Source organism: Boleophthalmus pectinirostris, unplaced genomic scaffold (assembly GCF_026225935.1).
Source record: "Boleophthalmus pectinirostris isolate CB_2022bp ecotype Guang Dong unplaced genomic scaffold, ASM2622593v1 HiC_scaffold_18, whole genome shotgun sequence".
Classification (NCBI taxonomy): Eukaryota; Metazoa; Chordata; class Actinopteri; order Gobiiformes; family Gobiidae; genus Boleophthalmus; species Boleophthalmus pectinirostris.
The window spans coordinates 46,141,078-46,164,708 of record NW_026571133.1 but is presented as its reverse complement, the minus strand read 5'-3'; the positions used below and the strand labels follow the sequence as shown (position 1 = coordinate 46,164,708).

The 23,631-nt window shown below is 39.9% G+C and overlaps 1 protein-coding gene across 1 annotated transcript in view; it reads right to left on the bottom strand.

Annotated features, from left to right (window-relative positions):
• Nucleotides 1-23,631, bottom strand: part of cacna1bb (calcium channel, voltage-dependent, N type, alpha 1B subunit, b) — a 397,100-nt gene that overhangs the window by 13,689 nt on the left and 359,780 nt on the right. The window contains exons 43-48 of the mRNA XM_055153227.1: nucleotides 17,719-17,815; nucleotides 5,012-5,117; nucleotides 4,635-4,742; nucleotides 3,510-3,616; nucleotides 2,503-2,738; nucleotides 417-540 (exon numbers count right to left, since the gene is read on the bottom strand). Of these exons, the coding sequence (XP_055009202.1) occupies nucleotides 417-540; nucleotides 2,503-2,738; nucleotides 3,510-3,616; nucleotides 4,635-4,742; nucleotides 5,012-5,117; nucleotides 17,719-17,815 (778 nt within the window). The remainder of the gene's footprint in view (nucleotides 1-416; nucleotides 541-2,502; nucleotides 2,739-3,509; nucleotides 3,617-4,634; nucleotides 4,743-5,011; nucleotides 5,118-17,718; nucleotides 17,816-23,631) is intronic.

Below are 23,631 nucleotides of genomic sequence, written 5' to 3'. Positions count from 1 at the left end.
TGAGGAGAGATAGAGAGAGATGAGGAGAGATGAGGAGAGATAGAGAGAGATAGAGAGAGATGAGGAGAGATGAGGAGAGATAGAGAGAGATAGAGAGATGAGAGAGAGAGAGATGAGGAGAGATGAGGAGAGATAGAGAGAGATAGAGAGAGATGAGGAGAGATGAGAGAGAGATAGAGAGAGATAGAGAGAGATGAGGAGAGATGAGGAGAGATAGAGAGAGATGAGGAGAGATGAGGAGAGATAGAGAGAGATAGAGAGAGATGGAGAGAGATGAGGAGAGATAGAGAGAGATGAGGAGAGATGAGGAGAGAGCTAGAGAGAGATAGAGAGAGCTGGAGAGAGATAGAGAGAGATGAGGAGAGATGAGGAGAGATAGAGAGAGAGCTGGAGAGAGCTGGGCAGTGTGTGTGTACCTGAGGTCTGCTGGAGGAGGGCACATCTTCAGACTGGCCCCTCTGCAGTCTCCTCCTGACCCGGGGCCCCTGGGTGCTCTGACACACATCTCCAGACTGTGAATGTTTGATTCTCTGTGGTTGTCTGCACAAAACCACACACAACACGAGGGATCAGTAAAAAGATGACGTGACAAGTGAAGCGTTCTGAACTTCTGAGTGAACAATAGAGTTTTACGGTGCTTCTGGTGCTCGGGTTTCCTCTACCAGTAAATAGAACAAAGAAGATTTTGTTTGTTTGTTGCTCCATGGTGTTCTCCACTCACCCACTACAGGAACATGTCACTCCCTGCTCTCAGAGCGGTGCTACAGATGCAGGAGCCATCATATTTCTGAGTGCGCTCTAGTGTCTATTGTCATGAGTCTGTGTTGTTGTGTTGTTGCTGTATATGACAAATGAGCTCTGGTTGTGTGAAAAAGAATTTCCCCTTGGGGACAATAAAGTCTACAGTCTAAAAAGTCTCAAGTCTCCCTCCACACTAAAAAAGAAGGAAAGAACAATTTGAGAGAGAGAGAGAAAAAAAAGAAGAAAAAAAAAGCCTTTAAAATTATGTTTTATGATTGTAATAAATAAAGTTAAGATGATGAAAGGAAATGATGAAGGTGAAACCAATATTAGTTAAGTGTAGTGACTAAAAATGTTTATTAAAAATTTTGGAGAAAAAAAATAATAAAAAAGAAAGAGAGAAAATGACTTTAAATTATAAATTGGCCATATTCTGTTGTCTTTAATAAGAAGGAAAAAAAAAGAAAAAGTTGAACATATTAAAGTTGAGAAGACATTTATATTTAGATTAATTTATTTTTACTTTTTTTTTTTGCTTGTTTGTTTCATCAAATGATTCTTTTTAGTTTTAGTTGATGCAAAAGTGCATTAGTTTCTGTCAACCAGAAAATCTATGTTTTATTTTCATGTGCAGACAGGTTTGTTGTGGTCTGGTTTCAAGGATGTAGATTTGGTCTCAGCTTTGTAGGTGAAACCAACTGATAGTTTACTTGATGAACAGATTAATTCTATAATATTGTTTACTTTACATATGATGCACACTGCAAAAACTAAACAGCACATCTTTATAAAAAAGGGTCAAATGGGAGAAGAAGTTGTGTTTATGTTTTATGAATTCTTTCCAAAAACACACAGAGTCTGGGCAGGTCCAAAATAAGTGAGAGCTGGTTTCATTTTTCAGTTTGTGTCCGTTTTTCTTCGAAGATGATTGTTTAGTGGAGAACAGTGATGTAGAAGTTTGGAGCAGATTTCTCTTTGCTTGTTGGTGATGAGATATTTGTGAGGTCATGTCCGTACTTTTTTCCATGGAATATTGTCAGTAGAGTCGGGGTCTCACAGCGCACGAGTCGGACTCTGTTTGGGAGGTGCACTTGTGCTGATAGTCGCTCTTTTTTCTGCAGTGACTCATTATGAGACAAGTTTAACTGAAGATGACGACTAGTAAGTTCCTTTTGAAAAGTTTTTCAGAGTTTGGTGCAGCATCTTCACTCACGCTGCTCAAGTCGACATCTTCAGGTGCGACCCTGTCCTGCCGCTTCCCCAGTTTAGGCTCCTGGCTCCACTAATGACATCACTCTGTTACAGCCAATGAAACAGCGGCAGGAGTAACCCTGTCGTCATATCACTGAATACATCTCAGAACGTCTAACAAACTAAATGTGAACTAAAACATGTTCAGTTCATATTACTGAGTTTGGAAAAATATCGGAATAAATGTATATTTTTGTTTATTAAAATAAAAAGGTAAATATTAGTAGGGACTATTTTGTCTTCCCCAAAAATGTATTGTGAAATGTCCCCACCGTCCCTTTGCAAACCTGCACCCTTGTCTTGGACCTAGTGTCCAGTCGTTTCATCTTCTTCTTTCACTCTTTAGTTTTTTATGAGAAAAATCTGTATGCAAGTTCAGTCACTGTTTTTTTGTATTTTTTCAGTCAGCAGAAATGACATTGTCCAAAACTATGAGGACATTTTACTCAACGAATTACATTCTAAAAGATACAAATATAAAAAAACATTTCTCCACTTTCTGTGACTCACATGTTGGCCCTGCCCGTGGGCGTGGTAGTCGCGAGTGCAGCGGTGGAGGTGGTGGGGCTCACGGTGGAGGAGACGGAGGTGGGGACGGGGGCCGCTTCCTCGGCTTTCTTCTCAGGCTCTGGCCCAGGCTCGGGGTCAGGGGGAGGGGGAGAGCGCGGGGGCTGTCTGGGCCTGGTGTCCATGTCCTGGAGGTGGGCGAAGGGCAGCACCGAGCGGAACAGAACGCCCAACTTACACTGACGGAGGAATCACAAACATCAGTGGATTATACATGTGACGAGGGGTTTGGTCATTTACTAATTTCAACTAAAAATAAAACAAAAAGACAATACAATATACATTTGAGGTGTAGGTTTTACTTTGATGTTAAAACATATTTAAACCAACACAAGATCTTAAGTAAAATTTACTAAAATGAAACAAAATTTGAGGAGTTAAGTGAGTTAATTTGACTATTTAAAACAAACAAAAAAATATATATATAAAAATCTAAATAGATGGTAATAATATCTAGCTGATTCATGCATATACATATATTTACTTGTTAGACAGAGCCACATGTTTGACTTATTTCAACAAGTTTCATGTAATTTTATGAACATATTCTAAAAAAAAAAAGAAAACGTGGACAGAACTGTGCTTGAAATAACTAAAGAAATAAAAGTCAGAATAGACTAAAGGGGAGAACAAAGTAATATAAAAATGTGCAAATGAAAAAAAAAAAAATAATAATAATAATAATTAATAAAAATAAATAAATAAATAAAAATAAAATAAAAATTAAGGTAAGGTGTAAAAGACAATCCTTCAAAGTTATCACAGTGTAATACAGAGTGTTTAAATATTATACTGAACAAAGGGTAATGGTAGATCAACAACATATACTATTAAAATAAAAGTATGCTCTGCCAAAAATATAAAAGTAGAGTATTTCTATATGTGACTTCTGTTCACTTCTGCTGAATGTGGACAGTTACCATCTGGACCAGACTGAGTGTGGGTCTCACCTGGGGGCCCGTGGGGTGCAGAGCCTGCAGTTTCTTGAGCTTGTTCTGTTTGTAGTAGTCATAAATCATGAGCGCGGCGTACACTTTCCCCACAGTCAGTTCATTATCTGAAAACACAGAGGAGTGACGCTTCACACACATGTCCACTAGAGGGCAGCAGAGGAGCGCCGACCAGCACGAGAGAGGGTTCAAGAGTTAGAACACAACTACAGTGTATATGTTTGAAATATGGAGGAGTTATTGAAATAGTAGACTCTGTTCACGCTTACACAAACCAGGAAGACCTTTGGAAACATGCGATGACAACTTCCAGCGGGCTCTCTTTGAGGCAGTAAGTCTGGTCTTGGGACTGACCTCAAGACCGTTTTTTTTTTTTTTTTTTTTTTTTTACAGTCCGACCCACTTTCTTCACTTTCTTTACAGTTTTGTGTAAAATGCCAGTGGAAGTTCTCCTAAAGAGGTTCTCAAACTGTGGGTGAGGGTCCAAAAAAGGACGCAGAGTGATTCAGTGTGTAACAGTTTGCTTAGTTTATTTTAAGCCTAAATGAACATTAATCAGATAAAATGGAGAAAAATCGATAAAAATTATTGTATTGATATATGTGCCAAAATAACTGTAAAATACAAATACATGTAGAAAATGACAAAGAGGGTCTCGATTTGGTTTCGAGGGGCCATGGTGTTGGTCTTCTCTCGGTCTTGACCGTTAAAAGACTTGGTCTTGTCCTGGTCTTGGGATGCTGTGGTCTCGGACCGGTCTTGATCTAGTTTAGTGCACTCTTGACTACAACTCTACTCGAAGGAGAATATTTTAATTCCAAACAATTTTGTTCAAAACTAATTAATTCTGAATTAAAAAAACATCATCTAAATGTGGCCTATGTCAGTCTATTTTTGTCTTAAAGTGACATACTGTGGCTTTAATGATGATTGTTAATGTGTTTAGATATTGAGGTACAGCAGCATAAGTCCGTGTGTGTGTGTGTGTGTGTGTGTGTGTAGGTGTGTGTGTGTGTGTGTGTGTGCGTGTGTGTGTGTGTGTGTGTGTGTGTGTGTGTGTGTGTGTGTATGTGTGTGTGTGTGTGTGTGTGTGTGTGTGTGTGTGTGTGTGTGCGCGCTCCTTACACTTGTGTGGCGTGACGAGCAGGTCCACGTTCTTCTGGGACAGGTTGGGCCACACTTTGCTGATCTCTCTGCGCAGCTCTGCATCACACAGGTGCTGAGCCAGGACCCCTGAGCACACAAACACACGCGCTTGTTAACCAAGTCTCACAGACAAACTGGGTCGCATCTGAGCTGTGATTGGCTTCGAGGGTTTCATACAGAGCTGTGATTGGCTGACCTGATGTTTGGTTCAGAATAGAGAGCTGTGATTGGCTGACCTGGTGTTTGGTAGAGAACAGTGAGCTGTGATTGGCTGACCTGATGTTTGGTTCAGAATAGAGAGCTGTGATTGGCTGACCTGGTGTTTGGTAGAGAACAGTGAGCTGTGATTGGCTGACCTGATGCCAGTTTGATGTTCAGCGCGGTCCTGATCAGAGCCATGAGGGTGGAGGTGAAGTGCACACTGTAGTCTTCTCCGATGGGCATGTTCATCTTGACCAGACGCTGAGGGACACAAGCACACAGTCAGAAGAAGAACACGTCTGACTTTTGTCTCAAATCAAAATGACTGCAGAGGGCAAACAGAGGGCTGACAGCAAAAAGGGACTAGAAACATGCCAAGAAGTGTTTCAGACTTTTAACTTTGCTTCCTTTGGTACTGACAAAAGCAATAGTAAAGGATAAAACTTCAAGAAATAAGATGATGTTAAAGCCACTGTATGTAAGTGTATGGAGGTGGCACGGCATCTGCAATTTTCTATTTCAATAGAAATAGAAAATTAAAACCATACTTAGGAACATTTTCCATGAAGATAGATACAGGGTGACCAGAATTTCAAAAACTGGGACACTCTCAGTTTGTGGTGGTTGGTAATAATATAATTGTGAAACAAGAGAGTAGTTAAGGAGAATTATTCTCCACTTGGCCCATTTACGACCGACATGTGAGACAGTACACTCACATTTTCTGTGTGTTTTGGTCATTTTTAAGCAGCATTTTTGTATTTTACCTCAACAAATGTCAATTTATGCCTCTCTTTACTGTTGGCAGAGATCAGATTGGTCCAAAATAGGGACAGCTGGGACATTTTTTTGTATAAAACTGGGACAAATCAATGGTTTTGGGTAAATTTGCTGGGACAGGGGATGCAGTCCTGGGTAAATAGGGACGTCTGGTCACCTTAGATCAGGGGTCTCCAACTTGTAGCTCGGGAGCTCTCCACCCCATTCCAAGCAGCACACCAAGGGATTTCTGAATTATATGTATTGTGCTGAATAAGTAAAATTTGATAAATTACCATTGTAAATCTATCATTTTAATGCCCAGTTTTGTGCACTAATAAATAAATAATGGTTTGTATATAAAATAGGCATTTAACTGTCACCAATCTAAGGCTGTGGCTCTATATTCACTCAATTTCTTGCAATTGTTAAAACCAGTAGCTCTTTGGCATTTTTGTTTTAGAAAGGTAGTTCAACAGAGGAAAAAGCTAGGAGACCATTGCCTTAGATAGATAAGTTTTATAAAATACTGAGGAAGATTATACAAGGGAACAACATGTCTGTGGAGGCCCTGCTCCAGGCCAAAAGGAGCTCTACTATCTGATCCACTTCAAAGTCTGCTCTGGGTTCTAGAAGTAAATTTTCATTTTCCCAAAGACTTTTCAAACAAATTCTAATATTAGAAGTTCAAATACATCGCTGTGTGCGAACTATAGCTATGTTCGGACTGCAGAGCTTAATGCTCAATTAGAATTTTTTTGTGAAATCGTTTATATATTTATTTTTTGCGAGATTGTTAACACTTGTAATTAAATGCAACTTGCATGTGATCTCATGCACACTGAAGGACAGAACGACGTCACACACAGCGAGCGTGCTCAGTGTTTACAGAAGTCGCCTAAACTCTGGGCTTGTCTCCCAAAATCCGGTCCAGTTCTTGATAAAATGGACAGGTTACACATCCACAGTTGCTTCGTTTGTCTGAGTCTTTAGTCTCCTTGTATTTGACACGCAGGCTCTTTATTTTTTGTTGACATTGGAGCCAGGACCGTTTGTAGCCACGCTCTTCCATTTCTTTGGCAATCATTTCAAAAACTGCCCAGCTCTGATAAGACTCCTCCAATTTGTCCTGAATACAGTGATCCCCCCAAATATGAATGAACTCGCTCCCCTCACTTTCCCTCCACTGACAAGTAGGTGGGATGAATGTGACCTGGCTGTTCAGACTGAAGTCACATGTCAAAAGATCAGATGTGTATCAGTTTCAGGAGCACATATCCAAGTGGCCTGGGTCACATTTGAAAAAACTGGATCTGTGTGGTTCAGACTGTCATTAAAAGATCAGATACAGGAACATAGGGACGAAAAAAAAAAAAATCCGATTTGGGTCACTTCAGGCTGCAGTCTGAACGTACATTTATAGATCTTGGGGTCATTAGTTTTCAAACCTTTTTATATGATCTTTTGGTAAAGCTTATTGGAAACTTTTGCGAGAAATGTGCTAAGAAACAGGTTTCTAGAGATGCAAGATTTTTAGTGTAGTTATTTTAGTCTTTTTTTGTCTTAAAAGCTCCATAATGTGGTTTTAATGGTGACTGATAACCAGTGTTGGGGAGTAACAGATTACATGTACCGGAGTTACGTAATCAGAGTACAAATTATGAGTAACTGTATTCAGTTACAGTTACTGTTTCTATGAGAGGTAATTGGATTACAGTTACTTGGTTGAAGTAAATGGATTACACTGTGGTATTTTCCTGTTTTCACATTTTGGGCTATTCCCTTTCTTTTTTTTTTTTCCTTTTTTTTTTTTTTTCCGTAATTCCACTCATTGCCGGACCAGGTCTAAACCAGGTCTAAACCAGGTCTAAACCAGGTCCAAACCAGGTCTGAACCAGGACTAAACCAGGACTAAAGCAGGACTAAAACCAGGTCTAAACCAGGTCTGAACCAGGTCTGAACCAGGACTAAACCATTTTCAGAGTTATTTACAGTGAGATATTTACCAAGCGGTTGAGAAAACCTATTACGACATAGATCAACGTTAACAGCACTGCCATTAAGATTTAGTGTGTCACAACTGCCTGGTTTTAAAAAATACTGTCATTTTAAAACCTCTCTCGGGGAATAAACGAGCGTGTCTTGTATCTTGCTGTCCGAGGTAAGACTATTCTTGCAGTGATGCTGAGGTCCTGGTGGTGTTGCGTTGGAGCGGTTGCTATGAGACGAGTGGAGATGGTGTGAAAAAGCCGTGCTCTGGTGCTAAACGCTGCTGCAGAAGGATTATGGAGCATCCACAGTGGAGTCTGAGCTTATCTACTGTTAATACATACACCCGCACACACCGCCTCACAACACAACACCATATATGTGCAAGCTTATGTAACTGATCACTGCAAATCAGCATTTTTAAGTCTATATTTAGATGTACTGTATGTATACTTCACTATGTTTTTAATTGGTGCAAACTAGGGATGGGCATTTGATAAAATTTTCTTAATCGATCGTTAATTATTGATTAATCATTAACGTTCTTATATTAAAATTATCATCATTATTATGACTATCTTGCACTACTAATCTGCATAAATAAATTCAACTTTCGACATATAAACCGTAACGACTCCAGAGCCACATCAGCCCGTTTGACATTATAATGTGTTTAATTCAGTTTTGCACAAATCTCACAGAAACAAAACTTAAAACCTCATGGCTAATTTGCATAAACTAAACAAAGAGAAAAACAGCTCTTGTGCGCTGATGTGGTTCAACTTCTGTCAGACTAAAGGACACGACTCAGTGGAATACAGGTTAGTGTGACCATATTTGTTTGTCAAAAGCAGGACACCGTACGGGGGGAGGGAGGTGGGGCCTCATCATCGACATTGAGCGACTCTCACCTGGCGAGGAGAAAATTCAGTTTGCTTAATGGCCCCATCTCATGTAAAATCACTCTTTTCACATTGTATCTTCTGCACATAAACAAGCACTATTTGGGTTTTGGAACATCCATTACACAATAGTTCTGAAATCTTCCTGATTTCTTGGAGACAGTCACAGACCAGGAACTATGAAAGACCGACTATTGCTCCTCCCCCCGCCCGTCCTGAGAAAGCACAGGCTCCGCCCTCCAAACGTGACGTAGGCGACGAGTGAGCCGCCCTTCCTCCGTCCATCTCAGGGAGGAAGGGGGAGACAGGCGTGACCCTGATAGTGGTAGAATAAACTTTTATTCATCATGGAGATACAGCGCGTTCAGCCGCATGTGTTGGACCCGGAATCGGACGAGGACTTTGAGGAGCACGAAGCTCAAGCACCGCGTCCACATCAGCTGAACATTACTGATTGGTAAAGTATTAATAAACACTAGTAGATCAACTTATTATATCATGTACACTGCAGTGTAGAAAAATGAACTTGTGCTGTCGCTTTTGTTTAGGTTCATGTGGGAATTGTCAGTTGATGCGGGGTGGAGGTGGGGTGGAGGCTTTGGAGCAGGGGAGGGGGGCGGGGGCGAAGCGCTTTCTGCTACGTCAGATGTGTCATAGGTGAATCTGCCGCATCATCGTTGTAACAGCTTTAGTTCGTTGTCACGTGGGAGGGTGGCACAAATACACTGCAATTTGTTCAAAAAACACCAAATCAATCTAAAAACCACTTCGGCGACATACACAAGGCCCACACATCACTCTTAGAAGGTAGAAAGCTCTGAAAAAGTTGATTTTGCATGAGATGGGTCTTTTAAGAAAGCGAACGTCCCCATCTTGCAGGTTTTGCGTGTAGGAGCGAGACAAAATATTGCAGATGCGGGCGGGAGAAAATTACAATTCTTAGCGGGCGAGAGCAGGACTACACAATGTGGGCAGGAGCGGGACTGAAAATTCTGTTCCGCGCAGACCTCTACTCCAGGCCTGTTTGTGATGAAGAAACAAGCCCTTCAGATTAAACATATACTACAACCGCAAAAGTGCCAAAAGTACCACCAGAGGATATATAGTATTTTTTCCATCATTTCTTGTTAGAAAAAACCTCCAGCGTGCTCTTCTTGATGCATAAGATGTGAGTATATGACCTTCTAGAAGCCATAAGAGCAGTGTTGTGGTGTCAAATGAAAAGGGCTCATTTAATTACACTGTGTTAACACATTAAGAGCCCTGAACACAGCGCTCTCATTAACAGCACACGGGGTAATGCTTATTGTACAGAGTGACGGGCATGTGTTGACAGCACACGTCATGCACGACCCAGGGGTTAGGAGGTTGAGGCATGCTCCTTTAGACTAGAGCTACACTACAAAACACCCACTTTACTTCAAATGACTGAGATTACAAATGCTTAATCTTGGTTTAAAGAAGACTGATTGTGCTTGTGCCTGCTGTATAGTTATAATTACATTTTTAATCACAACATTTATCTTGAATACGCTGACTTCTGCGTTAGAAAACTCTGGTGTCATTATAAACGTCAGCACAACAAAGAGTCATGTAGCTGTCGGCCCCTCCTATGCGTCGCTTTTTCACATCTGTATCAAAATCACAACACGAGTCTGCTGTATCCTACACGTGTCACTGATAAATAAAATTGGAAGTACAGAGCCAGCGTACCAGTCGTGGTGGAAAAGAAGTGATTAAAGATTGCTCAAGATGCACGAATGACTCTAAACACAACTTCAAGATGGTGAATGAGAAGGAAACAACTAAAATTCATGATATTGTTGACTTAAGTCTCCTCAACATCATGTATAAAGCAAAGTGCAATGTGTTACCTGTAAATATTCAAAGCCACTACAAATTAAAAGGAACCTACATGTTTTAAAAAAAACAGATTCAGAACCGAGGTTATGCAGCAAAGCATTGCTGTGAAAAGAGTTCATTTATGGAAAAGTCTTGACAAAGAAATCAAAGGATCAAGTACAATGATGACAATTAAAAAACACAAATAATCCAGTGCTGTGTGTGTATATGAAAAAGGAAAGTTATTTTACATAAAAGTGAAGATTTCTGTTTGCAGTTGATTAATAATTGTGATTGAAATTGAATGTATGGATGTGAAATGTTTTAAACTAACTGTCGGTGTTGATGTTTTGTCTGGAAAATTCATTTCTTGTATGTTTGATATTAGGACACTGTTAATGCCTTTTTAATGAAAAAAAAACAAACAACACAAAACAAAACAAACAAACAAACAAAAAAAACAGAAGTCCATTTTGCAGAAAAGGGCTACTTTAAATATTTCTGTCTTTTGACTTTCAGGACATTCTTTTCCATTTTTCAAAACAAAATTATTTGCCAAGGGAACATTGTTGTTTTTTCTCAAGTCGTATGGGAACTGGAATGGAAAAAGTGTCTAACATAACTATTCAAAACATAAATAACAGTTGTAATTATATTTTCAGAAACAGGATAACAGGAAAGTGTGGAAGACCCAACAGCACATGCAAAATAAATAAAAGCTTGTATGATTGTTGTCAGTAGAAAGGATTTTACTTTTAGTTCATAAGATTAATAAGACACATTAATGGAGCCAATCTCAAGCAAATAATGAGAAAATTTAACTTTTGTGGATCATAAGTTCGGAGATTTTTTTCCAAATAATTCGTACATGATTATTATTAGTCTGTAAATACTTGTGTGTCAGTTCAGTTTGATCATGATTTATGACAGAATGGTTCTGTGACATAGTCCTCTACAGGGTGCAGGTCTGTGGAGTGAATGACGGGTTAGGGGCCAGTCCATGTTTTCTGGGCAGACTCCAAACAGCCCTGCCACACCGTTACACACAATCTCTGACAAATGGCTCTGGTGATGTTTTGTGAAATGCCAGAGGAGCCACACATGGGCCGCTGCTAGTGCTAGTGCTCGTGGCTCTGCTCTGTGTCTCTGTGGATGTGTGCGGCCCACTGACAACAGCACAGGCATTTTTGGACATGGAAATCACCCAGGCACACAAACGCTCAGGAGCAGGACAGGACTGTGGAACCATGGGAGAGTGGACTGCAGGGCTACAGCTCATGCACTCTGCAGGACTAACATCAGGACTAATGCTGACGCTAGCACGAGGCAGACAACAGTCTCCCTCAGAGGCACTGACAGGTCACATGTATGAGCTTTTGGAAAGTATTCCAAATGGAATTATTCCAAATGTCCAAGAGCAAATAAGTGAACATGGGAAGTGAATACAACAATACAGTAAACTCATCTGAACGGGCTCATATGTTGGGTAATCATTGTGATCTGAAAAGACACATACTGTTAAAATGTGGCCAGACCGGCTTGTCAAAGCCTGATCCTGTCAGCACGGCCGAGCCTGGTCAGGACTTGGATGGGAGACCACTGGGAAAATCAGGTGCCACAGAGGGACAAAGTGGGACAGTCACAGAAACTGCCGTTGTGGACAGAATCATTTGGAATCTTAAATAAACCTATTATGCTCTTGAAGCAGTTTCATTAGAAGTCTGCTTCTTACACTTTTTGTGCTCTGTATCATAAAGTCAGAAGTGTAAATGTTACAGTTTGCATGGGCCCTGCTCTTCTTGTGCTGATCTTACAGTAACATACATGTCACTTCCAGGTCGGTTTGTCTCCATGGAGATTAAGCCTATAAATTAAGCATTATCTATCTTGCTGATCTGTCTTGCATTTATGGAACGCTGGGAATTTCAGTGCTACAAATGTCTTGAAAAACATTTATTCTTACTGTGAGGGAGTCGCCTCTCCAGAGACTTGAACTATAACTTGACTTGGTTGTGTCATTTGCACAGTCATGTTATAATGTTGTTTCCTCTTCAGAAACATATCTGGAGTTGTGCTTTGTTTCATTCACACGTTTGACTAATCCTTTAGCATTCCCAAAGCTCAAATCCTCTGTTCTGCCATATAGTTTTCAAGTTCAAAACTACCTATGTTTAGTTCAGTAGATTGGAAATTCCAGGATTGAAGTCATTCAAATGATTCCAGTGAGGGTGTATGGAGACTCTAAATATGCAGTATCTAAATATCTGTGTGTTCCACATGTGAAAGAAACAAAACATAACTCCAGGTGTGATGTTTGTGAGGAAGAAACATCATAACACAGATCACAAAACAATGTCTTATGGGCTCTTTAAACTTATACTGTGAATCATAGGTCATCCTAACCATCTTTCATCTGTTTTCTTTCTCTCAAATCACAAATGTAGTCTCCATGGTGACAGTGCACATCCAGTGTCACTCCCTCTGGACTCTAAACCAATCTGCCTGCTTTCTCTCACAGTTTTGTCTTTATGATATCTGAGGTCTTACATTAGAGCTGCACTGACTCTCCAACTAATCTTGACTACAACAAACATATATTTATGATGACTTAGAAGTTTTCAGCATCATACTTTAACCTGTATTTGATTGATAGTGTATTTGGAAAGATCTCAATATACAATCAAAATGACCGTTTGACTAGTTGACTACTAAAACAAACATTAACTGCAGTTAGACATGTACTGACCCTGTATTGGTATTAGATGTCTGGGAGAAACTGAAAAATTTGGTGGATCACTTATCGGTTTCCAAATATCAGTTCTGCTGATAACCTGATTAGGAAGATTAATTGATGTAATAAGGCAGTAGTTGATCCAGAAAATCTCTGAATATTCACAGAATTTTCTGGACTATTGAGCGCACCTGAATATAAGTCACATCAACTAAATTTTAAAAGGAAAAAAAAAGTGTACATATATGGGCCGCACTTGTCTATAAGCTGCAGGTGTTCACGTTGTAACTTGAGATATTTACACAGAAAGATTTTTATTTTATTTTAATTAAACACCAGTACTTTTTTCCAAGCAGTGCCTGTAACACGGTAGTAAAACGGCAGCATTATGACAAGATTATCAGGCTATGTCACTTGGCTCTAATGCGCATGTCTTCTGCAGAAAGAGTCTCTGTTCTGTCTGTATCATGTCAGTGTCTTGTAGGATTTCAGCAGATTTCAGACTCTCCTGGGGGCGGGGATAGGTGTATGGATCAGGTATGAGTGGAGGTCCGGCTACTGAAGTTTGAGAGGTTTCTTCTCATCATTTACACATTCACCTGCATTTAACTCATACAGGTCATCAGTGTTGGGAGTAACGCGTTATAAAAGTAACAAATGACTGTAATGCATTGCTTTTTGCTGTAACGCAGTAATGTGACATTGCTGGGAAAAAATTTCATTAACACGCGTTACAATGCTTTTTATGCTTTTAACCTGGACTGAAGTGGTGAGTTTTTCTTCATACAAATTCACTAAAATCACTGTGATATGAACAGCGGTGAAATGCCGGAGACGAGCCCGTGTAGACCATCAGGTAACCTCGGGTGAAAGGACTGGAGCAGAACTCTGCGCTGTTTAGACCTGGTTTAGACCTGGGTCAGTTCTGATTTAGACCTGATTCAATCCTGGTTTAGATCTGGTTTAGACCTGGTTTAGACCTGGTTTATCCCTGGTTTAGTCCTGGTTCAGTCCATATATGGCGCAAAAGGTTCAGCATCTTCACAATTATTCTGATGAGAGAAACTTAAAAGTGCTGCAATAGTAATGTAATGCCTTACATTTTAAATACAGTAATATTGTAATGTAACAAATGACTTTGAAATGACAGTAACAAGTCATAAATAACGCACTGCAGTTTTAACGTAACTTGCCCAGCAGTGAGTCATTAAGACATATCCCACTCACTAATGTTCATTTAGCATCTCTAGCTATTGCTTAAACTTCATGTGAACTGCACAAACAGCGTCATTTTCTGCACTCAGGCTGCACACATCTGCTGTGTCCATAAACAAATAATCTGTCCATATATTCACCGCATCATTGTATAAACCACAATATTCAAAGTGTAAGAAAAAAGAAGCAGGCTATAGTCCAGAAATGACAGTATGCAAAACTGTTGTGTAGTTACTGCAGGGATTAAAAAAAAACAAAAAACAGCTACATAACACATTTGAATCAGTTTTGTCTTATATATACCTTTTTATTTAAAATAAATGCTGTTTTCAGTCTCTGCGCTGGCATTGGTTAATCTCAGGTATCAGCAAATGTTTAATAGCCTGATTCATCAACTGGTTTTACTTTGTTTCACTTCATACAAACTGTCTGACCTCGCAGTCTTAGATTTCATTCGCTCGACGGTAGGCAGGTACTTTTTATCATTTAACCAATCACTGCTATTTGGTCGTGACGTATGCAACTGGTATATTAAGCTTTTCCCAAATCCCCGGAAGAAGGACAATAACGTCTTTCCCCTTGATAAAATTCACCAAACATTCTCTTTGTTCTGGCTTTAAGAATCGTTGACAACATTGAATATATGACTTTTCGCTGACATGCTGGTGCAGAACTGTTTTTGCAAACCGTCTATTGCATTCTGATTCCTGACCTAGTCGCTGGAGAGAAATGAAATTGAACGAAGGCACTAGGTGGCGCCAGCCTGGCTAGATGTTTAAAGCAATGATACCGAAATTATTATGAGATCTACAAACGCTGAGTGGGTGTGTCTGTATATGCAGCTCAACTTGATGTCAAATTCAATCCCAAACAACAGAACATGAGTATGGTACATGTGGAGATGGGTGAGGCTCTACCTTATAGGCCACCCGCGCCGGACATTTCTTCCCCAGACCAAGGGGAGGAGACATGTCCCGGAACATGTTGTACATATCCCGGTAACAGATGCGACCACTTCACCACAGCAACATGGAGGAGGAAAGGGGCGGGGTTTACGGCAAGACAGGAAGTGCAGGTTAAACCGTCACATGAGAGAAGAAGAGGAGACACAGAAAGCCTTGTTAATAAGGTTTCCAGGTTGGTCTATGGGAACACCATGCATGACCGGACTCCTCTGCACAGGCTGGACGGAGGGGTCCTGGAGGAGACGCATCTGAAAACCAAGAGCATGTTTCTCTAAAGGGAACAGCCACTTCAGTCTCACACTTTTGAAGGAATCTGAAACATCATAACTAAGAAATTATTATCTAAATGAAGTTTCTTAAAAAATCTAATGTGTTAATGCAGCAATATGTACACAAACTGATTCAAGGAGGCCACTTTATTATAACTACACATTAATTAGTCAAAATAAAGCTCCATTCATTTTGTTTGCATCACCCAAGGACAGGACACAGAGGCACTGGTCTGAGCAGTGAGGTCCAAACTTCTCTCTCCACACACACACTGCCTCCAGCTACTCTAGGGTGGGGAGGGTCCAGAGGTGTTCCCAGACCAGGCCAGAGACATAGTGCCTGCAGCGTTTCCTGGGTCTCCTCCTGGTAGGACATGCCCCAAACACCTCCCCAGAGAGAGAGCTCCTCAACCAGGCGGAGGAAACTTATCTCAACCTCTTGATAAACCGCAAATAGTTAATTAAAATGATTCAGGTTTAGTAACTGCTCAATGAAGGGGTTAGGAGTTAGGCAATTCATTAAGTAGTAACTAAGCCTGAATGAGTTTTAATGAATTTTTTGTTCATTCTGAATTTCATGCTTCATTAAGCCTTTTAAAAGTGTAGTTATTATAAAGCCATTTGCGGCCCTTTAATCTTTTCTAGTCCTGCCCGACGAACTTGAATTATAATAATAATAATTTTCAATTATGGGATATTTCAAAAACATAGGATGTGTTTTCTACATATCCCATTATTATTATTTTATTTCTCTTTTGAGGTGGATTACCAACAAACTCCATCCATCTGCTCCTGGTCTGGCCCTTCAGTCAAATTTTAGAATCCCTGGTGACCCACGAGTCAAAAAGCTTGCCCACTCCTATTCTAGTGTATCCATCTACAACATAATACCTGGATTCTGAGGTATTTGAACATGCTGTTGCAATTTAATCAGTACACTATATGTATAAAACCTAAATTCTAATGGAGCTTGTTTGACATTTACCCCGCCACAAGGGTCAACATGGAACTAAATATGTGACTCCTCCTTCCTATAGAGACAACAGGTCAGGCCTATTATTTAGCACTGTTACCATGGCTCTGGTCATTTTAGAAATCAATATATCAAAGGCTATAAATTAATAAAATCAAAGGTTATATATGTTTCCATTACAGCTACAAATGTTATATCTTTTTTCATCATTTTATCTTTTTCTGTTTTCTAAATTATTGTATTTTAGATTTTATTTTGCCTCTACACCCCCTCAAAATTATGTTCAGGAATTTAAATTAATATCTGTAATATAAAGTAATTACTAATAATGAAATTCTAATTAATAATATAAAACTGCTAAATTAATATGATAACAAAAAATAATATGGTTATGTTAACTAATGAAATTTAAGCCAATAATATAAAATATTATAAGAAAATGTGATAAGAATTACACCTGATCAAAACAATAACAAGAAGTTCAAAAATTATAGGTAAAATAAAATACTAAAATAAAATAGAAAAAAATTATATACTGTTTAATTAACTAATTAAACAGTAAAGTAAAGTATGTATGTTTATTTATTTGGAAATGCAATTTGTGGAAAATTGTAGCCTACTCATACAAAAATGATTATAATTCTATGGGTCTATGAGTTCAACCATAAAAACAGTCTAAAAGGTCAGCACTGTAGGGTGGCAGTGTTTATTCACTGATCCGAAGGCTGGTGGTTCGAATCCTGCACTCGACATGACAAACATTATTGGCATCACAGTGTACACCTTCAGTGGACAGAGACTGGATGTACAAAAATGACCAACAAAAATGTTTCAGCATTTCTTTGTGCAGTGGGAACATAGTGCTGCTTTAACCATTTGACTAACACTACAGGAATAACACCGATAACCTTCAAAAGTCGACATTTGAGTGGCCTGTTCCTTTAAGATGCCCTCCGCATGCTAAAACAATGGCAGTAACTGGAATGACAACAATGCTGCGTTTAAACGAGCCCAGTCTGTGCTCTCGTCCTCCACAGTGATGAGCCCACAGCCCCATCACCCCGACATCCAGCTGATGCCTCCGACGGAGCCACACCGCAGCATTGTTTAGGCCATACACGGTTAGCTGCCATCTCGTTAGTGGAGGATCAATGTTTGTTTTCGGTTGGAGGGGCCCGTTAGGAGCCGAGGGGCCAAGTGGAGGTTCTGGTTCAAACCTTATAGGCCACTCTGTTGGGGCACTTCTTCCCCAGGCCGAGTGGAGGGGAGATAAAGCGTAACAGTTTGTACATGTCCTGATAGCAAATCCTCCCGCTGCAAAACAACAACACAGGGTTAGCAGGTTAGCGCACGTCAGCGTCTGTTTGGACTGATGTGTGAAGTCCGTTTTATCACAGCGATGTAGCCTGGAAGAAATGAGTAAATCAATTAATACACATTCAGGAATAACAAGATTTAAGGTCCTACATGACACTGTTTTCTGATCTGTGTTATAATGATGTTCTAATGTCGTTTTCTCATCACAAACAGACCTGGAGTTGTGTTTTTTTTGTTTCATTCACATGTTTAACACACAAATGAACCTACAGATTTAGGCTGTGTTCCACCTTGTGATGTGGAAATACAAGAAGTGCTCCACTGTGTTTTTAAACTCCATACACCTTCACTAGAATCGTTTGGATTGTTTCAGACCTGCAATGGTCACACGCTGTTATTCAGTCATGTCACTATTTAGACTGACGTCTAATAAACATATTTTTCAAGTGTCCCACAATTTTTATTTTTTTTTCGGAGTAGCAGCACTATACTATTTTTCAAACATTCCACTTGTCTGACATGAATAATATTAATGTGACAGCCTATTATACTTTGAGCTCTCATATATCGTAAGATGCTTGGGCACTTGTTTGAGCACTTGATCAGAGAATACTTCAGCCGCACAGGACACAGTGGGAAAATCCAATACCGTCGGTCTGCGGAACATAAATGAGCATTTCTTCCCTAAACAGGAATATCTCCCGTTTTCTTCTTCATCTCATTCCACGAGAAACATCTGGTCTAACATATATGTCAAAGTAAGTAAGAGTTGTACATTGATGTCAGCATTGAACACATAGACATAAATGTATATATGTAAAAAAATAAAATAGTAGTGCTGCTGCTTCAACATAAAAAAAAAAAATGTTGAAGTAGTGGGATGCTTGAAAAATAATGTTTATGCCACTACTCCAACAATTAGACGTCAGTGTCTAAATAGCGACATGTCGGAATAGCAACCTGTGACCATTGCAGGTCTGAAACCATCCAAACATATATAGATGTATATATGTCTATGATTGAACTGAGTAGTAAAAGCAGGAACTTCAAGTTTAAACGCTAAGCTGCCACCAAATGTCACGTAGTAAAATGTTGGGTTGTCCTGCTTTGTTTTACTTCTGAAAATGTCCCCTGCTGTACTGCCTGCTTCCTTATGTAGATACAAAAAAACTGCATTCATGACAAATACTTGTGTTCACACTGTACTTGGATTATGTCAGTAAGTGTCATGTATTTTGTGTTTGAGCAATTCCGGCGTCATGTTCTCCGGTAAGTACGGTGACAATGAAAGCAACCAAGTTAACAAGTTAGTTAACGATGCTGACAACTAAGTTACTATAACAGTGTAGCAAGTATGCTTTTGGGAAATGCTTTGGATAAATGTGTCTGCTAAGTACCGTATTTTCTGCACTATTAGGTGTTCTGGATTATAAAACACACTGTCATTAAATGGTCTATTTTCAAACTTTTTTCACAAATAAACCGCACTGGACTTTAAAGGAAACCCAACAGTGTGATGGGTGAGTGGTTTTGTTTGTTTGTGGTGTTCACGGTGACTCTGGGCTTTGTTCAGTTGTGGCGTGTAGGGAGGGGGCTGTCTGGGACGCTGGATTGTCGGCGTGTTTGCAGTGACTCAGTTGTTCAGTTGTGTCTAGAAGTGGCACATTACACTCGCTTTTTCAGTTCGTTCCTCCGTTCCGTTCCTCGTCGGCGTGGAGTGATGAGTGTGTCTGTGGGTGTGTTTCGCTGTGCTTTCGCTGTCTGCTCTGTGTGTGTTTGTGTGTTCTGCGGGTGGTGCGGCTTTGTAGTTTACTGAAGTCGTGCTGGGACACCAAGTGGATTCGTGTATAGGGCGCTCTGGATTGTGGGGCGCACAGTCGTTTTTTTGATTGGGGCTTAAGAGTGCGTCTAATAGCCCGGCAAAAAAATGGTACATAAACATAAACCCCTGGCTTGCTGTAGAGCTACGACTCTGCAGCCTATCAACAGCGAACGTCAAGGCTCATGCCATGGCTATTGTTCACTTGGTTGCTTTCATTGTCAGCGTATGGACTGGAGAGGCTCTGATCACATTCTAACATCATTCTGTTTATTTACATCTAACATGACGCTGGAATTACTCAAACTGTACAATTAAATGATACTTACATAACCTCTCATAAAACACACGTATTGCTGCTGTGCTTCAATCATAGACAGTATAGACTTTTGCTAAGAAGAAGCAAAAAAGCGGAAGAGTGCTTGTTTGATCACACGCTACAGGAATGCCCATTACGGAGGTTCTGTTGCACATCTGAAGCACCCACGGCGCAGAAAGAACCTTCTCAGAAAATGTCCTAACTGAGCCATGAGAAACAGTCATGCATTTTAAAAAAGAGCATAGGCCAGCCTTCGGGAAAATATCTAATGTAAAACTGAGGCAGCATGGGCGTCATTCATTTCGGCATGTAAAAAAATGTGACATGTCGGAATAGTGATACTAAAAAGTGTCTGAAAACCAGCACATCTAAATAGACACGTGTTGTAATGAAGCAATGTCGGAATAGCCAATCTTTACTGAACTACTAAAGGTACTTTTACTGAATTACTAAAGGGAAAAAGTAGCTGTTAACTAGAAACTACCACTACATGACATCACAAGCTGGAGCAGAGCATTTGGAGGGCTACTCAAACATGTGTGAATGAAACAAAACACAACTCCAGGTGTGTTTTTGAGGACCTAAAAGCATTGTAACATGACTTAAACCTCACAAGAGCCCATTTTGTGTAATATAGGACCTTTAACATTTACTCTTAAAATGTCTTGAATTCACAATATTTATCTTGATTTGACACATTTCACATTTGACTTTAAAATTGTTTCATTGCATCGTTGAAAGTAAACTGGGCAATAGTTATCAGCCCAATTTAAAGGTTCAGTATGTAACTTTCTGAAATTGGCACTGGACCTGTCTGAATCCATGTAGAAAGTTAAAACCACACTTCGGAACTTCGGAAGAGTTAGGTTTGCAGAGATGCAAGCCCACTCACACAATGCATGTTTTTCTACTCTTTTAGTGCAATAAAAACAACCAAACTGAAAAAATAATGCTTTGATTTTAGTTCATATTTTGGTAAAAAAAAAAGTTACACACTGTAGCTTTAAGAGAAATATATTTATCCAGCATAAATAGAATCTAGGCCTAAACTACTGAAATCACAAATCAAGACAAAAATTCAAGTGATTTCAACAGATACAGATTTTGCATTCATTTTAATATTTTGACTATTGTGTGGGAGTCTTATTGGGTGGTGCAGAATACTGAGGGGTTTGCTAATGTCTTTTCACAACGCTGAAAAATTCAATTTCAAACTATTAGTTAGCAAGTGAAACGATTTCTCAAAGCTCTCGCTACACCACACACACACACAAACACACACACACACGCACACACACACGCAAACACACACACATGCACACACACTCACACACACACACACACACACACACACACACACACACACACACACACACACACACACACACACACACACACACACACACGCACACACATTCTAGCAAAAATAAGATGCTTTCAAAAACCCTGGGTGATGAAGCAAGAAATGTCACTTTACCCCAGTACAGAAATCTACGATGTTCTGTCTGCATCCAGTGATAAAGCATTTTGGGGTTAGAGAATCAGAAAGTGCTTTCTAAGCATGCTAGTTGCTGTTAGCTTTACCGTGATGGAAAACACACACACACACACAGAAAAGAAATCTTGTTAAGAAGAACTCATCCCAGTGAATAATTAGGAAGCTCTGAGTGAGGAATAACTTTGGACCACTGCAAACTGTTTCAAACAAATTACCGTAATTTCCGGACTATTGAGCGCACCTGAATATAAGCCACATCAACTAAATTTTAAAAGAAAAAAACAACTGTATAGGGGTGTAATGATATCCAAGTCTCACAATACAATATTGCCACAGTATGAACCTCACAGTACGATATTTATGTGATATTTTTTGGAGACTAATATGTTACTTTTTCCACTTAAAATGCCTTGACAAGACTTAATCCAAAGAACTAAGACTTAAAAGTGCTAAGAACTGTTTTTTCTTCTTGTTGTCTAAATTGAAATGAAGCAAAGGATCATGGTCTTTGTAGTTCCGCGTTTTTTTTGTTTTTTTTTCTATTGCTGCACCATAACTCTTCATTTAAGCAAAGAGACTTGTAATTCGATATATTGTGATGGTCCACATCACATTATTACATTATTTTATTTAATGAGACAGGAACAGCGCACAATTTTTACATTAGCCTTAACAGGAGAGGTGCATTGTACCAGGTTGTAGCACCAGTGCTAGTTTCCACCTGTCGTCCCTGGGCAGGTTCATTGATGTTTTGTATTTAATTGATCTTAGCTATCAACTGTTCTTCCTGGAGATCTATGGAGCATGTTTTGGGTATTATTGTGAGAACTCTGATGATACGATATCACAATATTTCAGTTACTGTTTCATCTCTATAATTGTACATATGGCCATACCAGCTTGTCAAGGCCTGATCCCATCAGAACTCAGAAGCTCAGCAGAGCTGGGCCTGGTCAGTACTTGGATGGGAGACCGCTGTGAAAATCAGGTGCCTTACCACCACCGGTATAGAGTGAATGAATAATGATCTGTAAAGCCCCTTTGAGTGTCCAAAAAAGTACTATATAAAACTGATGCATTATTATTATTATTACATATAGGCTGCACTTGTCTATAATCCGCAGGTGTCCACGTCTTCAAGAACGTTTTCAAGTTGGAGCCATCTGCTTTTATCATCTCTGAAAGCTTTTGTAGTTTTTTTGCACCGAGTCAGTTTGTCACGCTGCTGTTGCCAACGTCTCACCATCAACTCACTGATGTCGAGCTCATGTGCAGCAGCTCTATTTCCTTCTTCCACGGTCACATCAATTGTCTTAAACTGAAAAGCTGCATCATCTGCATTTCTCCGTATGTTTTCCATGAGGAGGGTGTGTGCATGAAGCAAAAAATAACTGTTCAAAACCAATCAAACAGCATCTTCCTTGGCACATCACTCTCCACTTGTTTGTCTCGTTCTTGCAACCCGTCTTTTCCTACACTCTACTGCACATGTCTCATGTCTCTGTTCTGTCTGTATCATGTCAGTGTCTTGTAGGATTTCAGCAGATTTCAGACTCTCCTGGGGGCAGGGATAGGTGTATAGATCAGGTATGAGTGGATGTCCGGCTACTGAAATTTGAGATGTTTCTTCTCGTCATTTACACACTCACCTGCATTTAACTCATATGGGTCATTAAAGGTCCCATCTCATGCGAAATCAACTTTTCAGAGCTTTCTACCTTCTAAGAGTGATGTGTGGGCCTTGTATTTGTCGCTCAAGTGTTTTTTAGATTGATTCGGCTTTTTTTTTTAACAAACTGCAGCGTATTTCTGCCACTCTCCCACGTGACAACGAACTAAAGCTGCTACAATGATGACGTGGCAGATACACCTATGACATGTTTGATATAGCAGAAAACGCTTCACACCCGCCCCCTCCCCCGCTCCACCACCTCTGCCCCACCTCCACCCCCCATCGTCTGACAATTCCCACATGAACACAAAAACGACAGCATAAGTTCATTGTTCTACACTGCAGTGAACACGATATAAAAAGTTGATCTACTAGTGTTTATTAATACTTTACCAATCAGTAATGTTCAGCTGATGTGGACGCGGTGCTTGAGCTTCGTGCTCCTCAAAGTCCTCGTCCGATTCCTGGTCCAACACATGCGGCTGAACGCGCTGTATCTCCATGA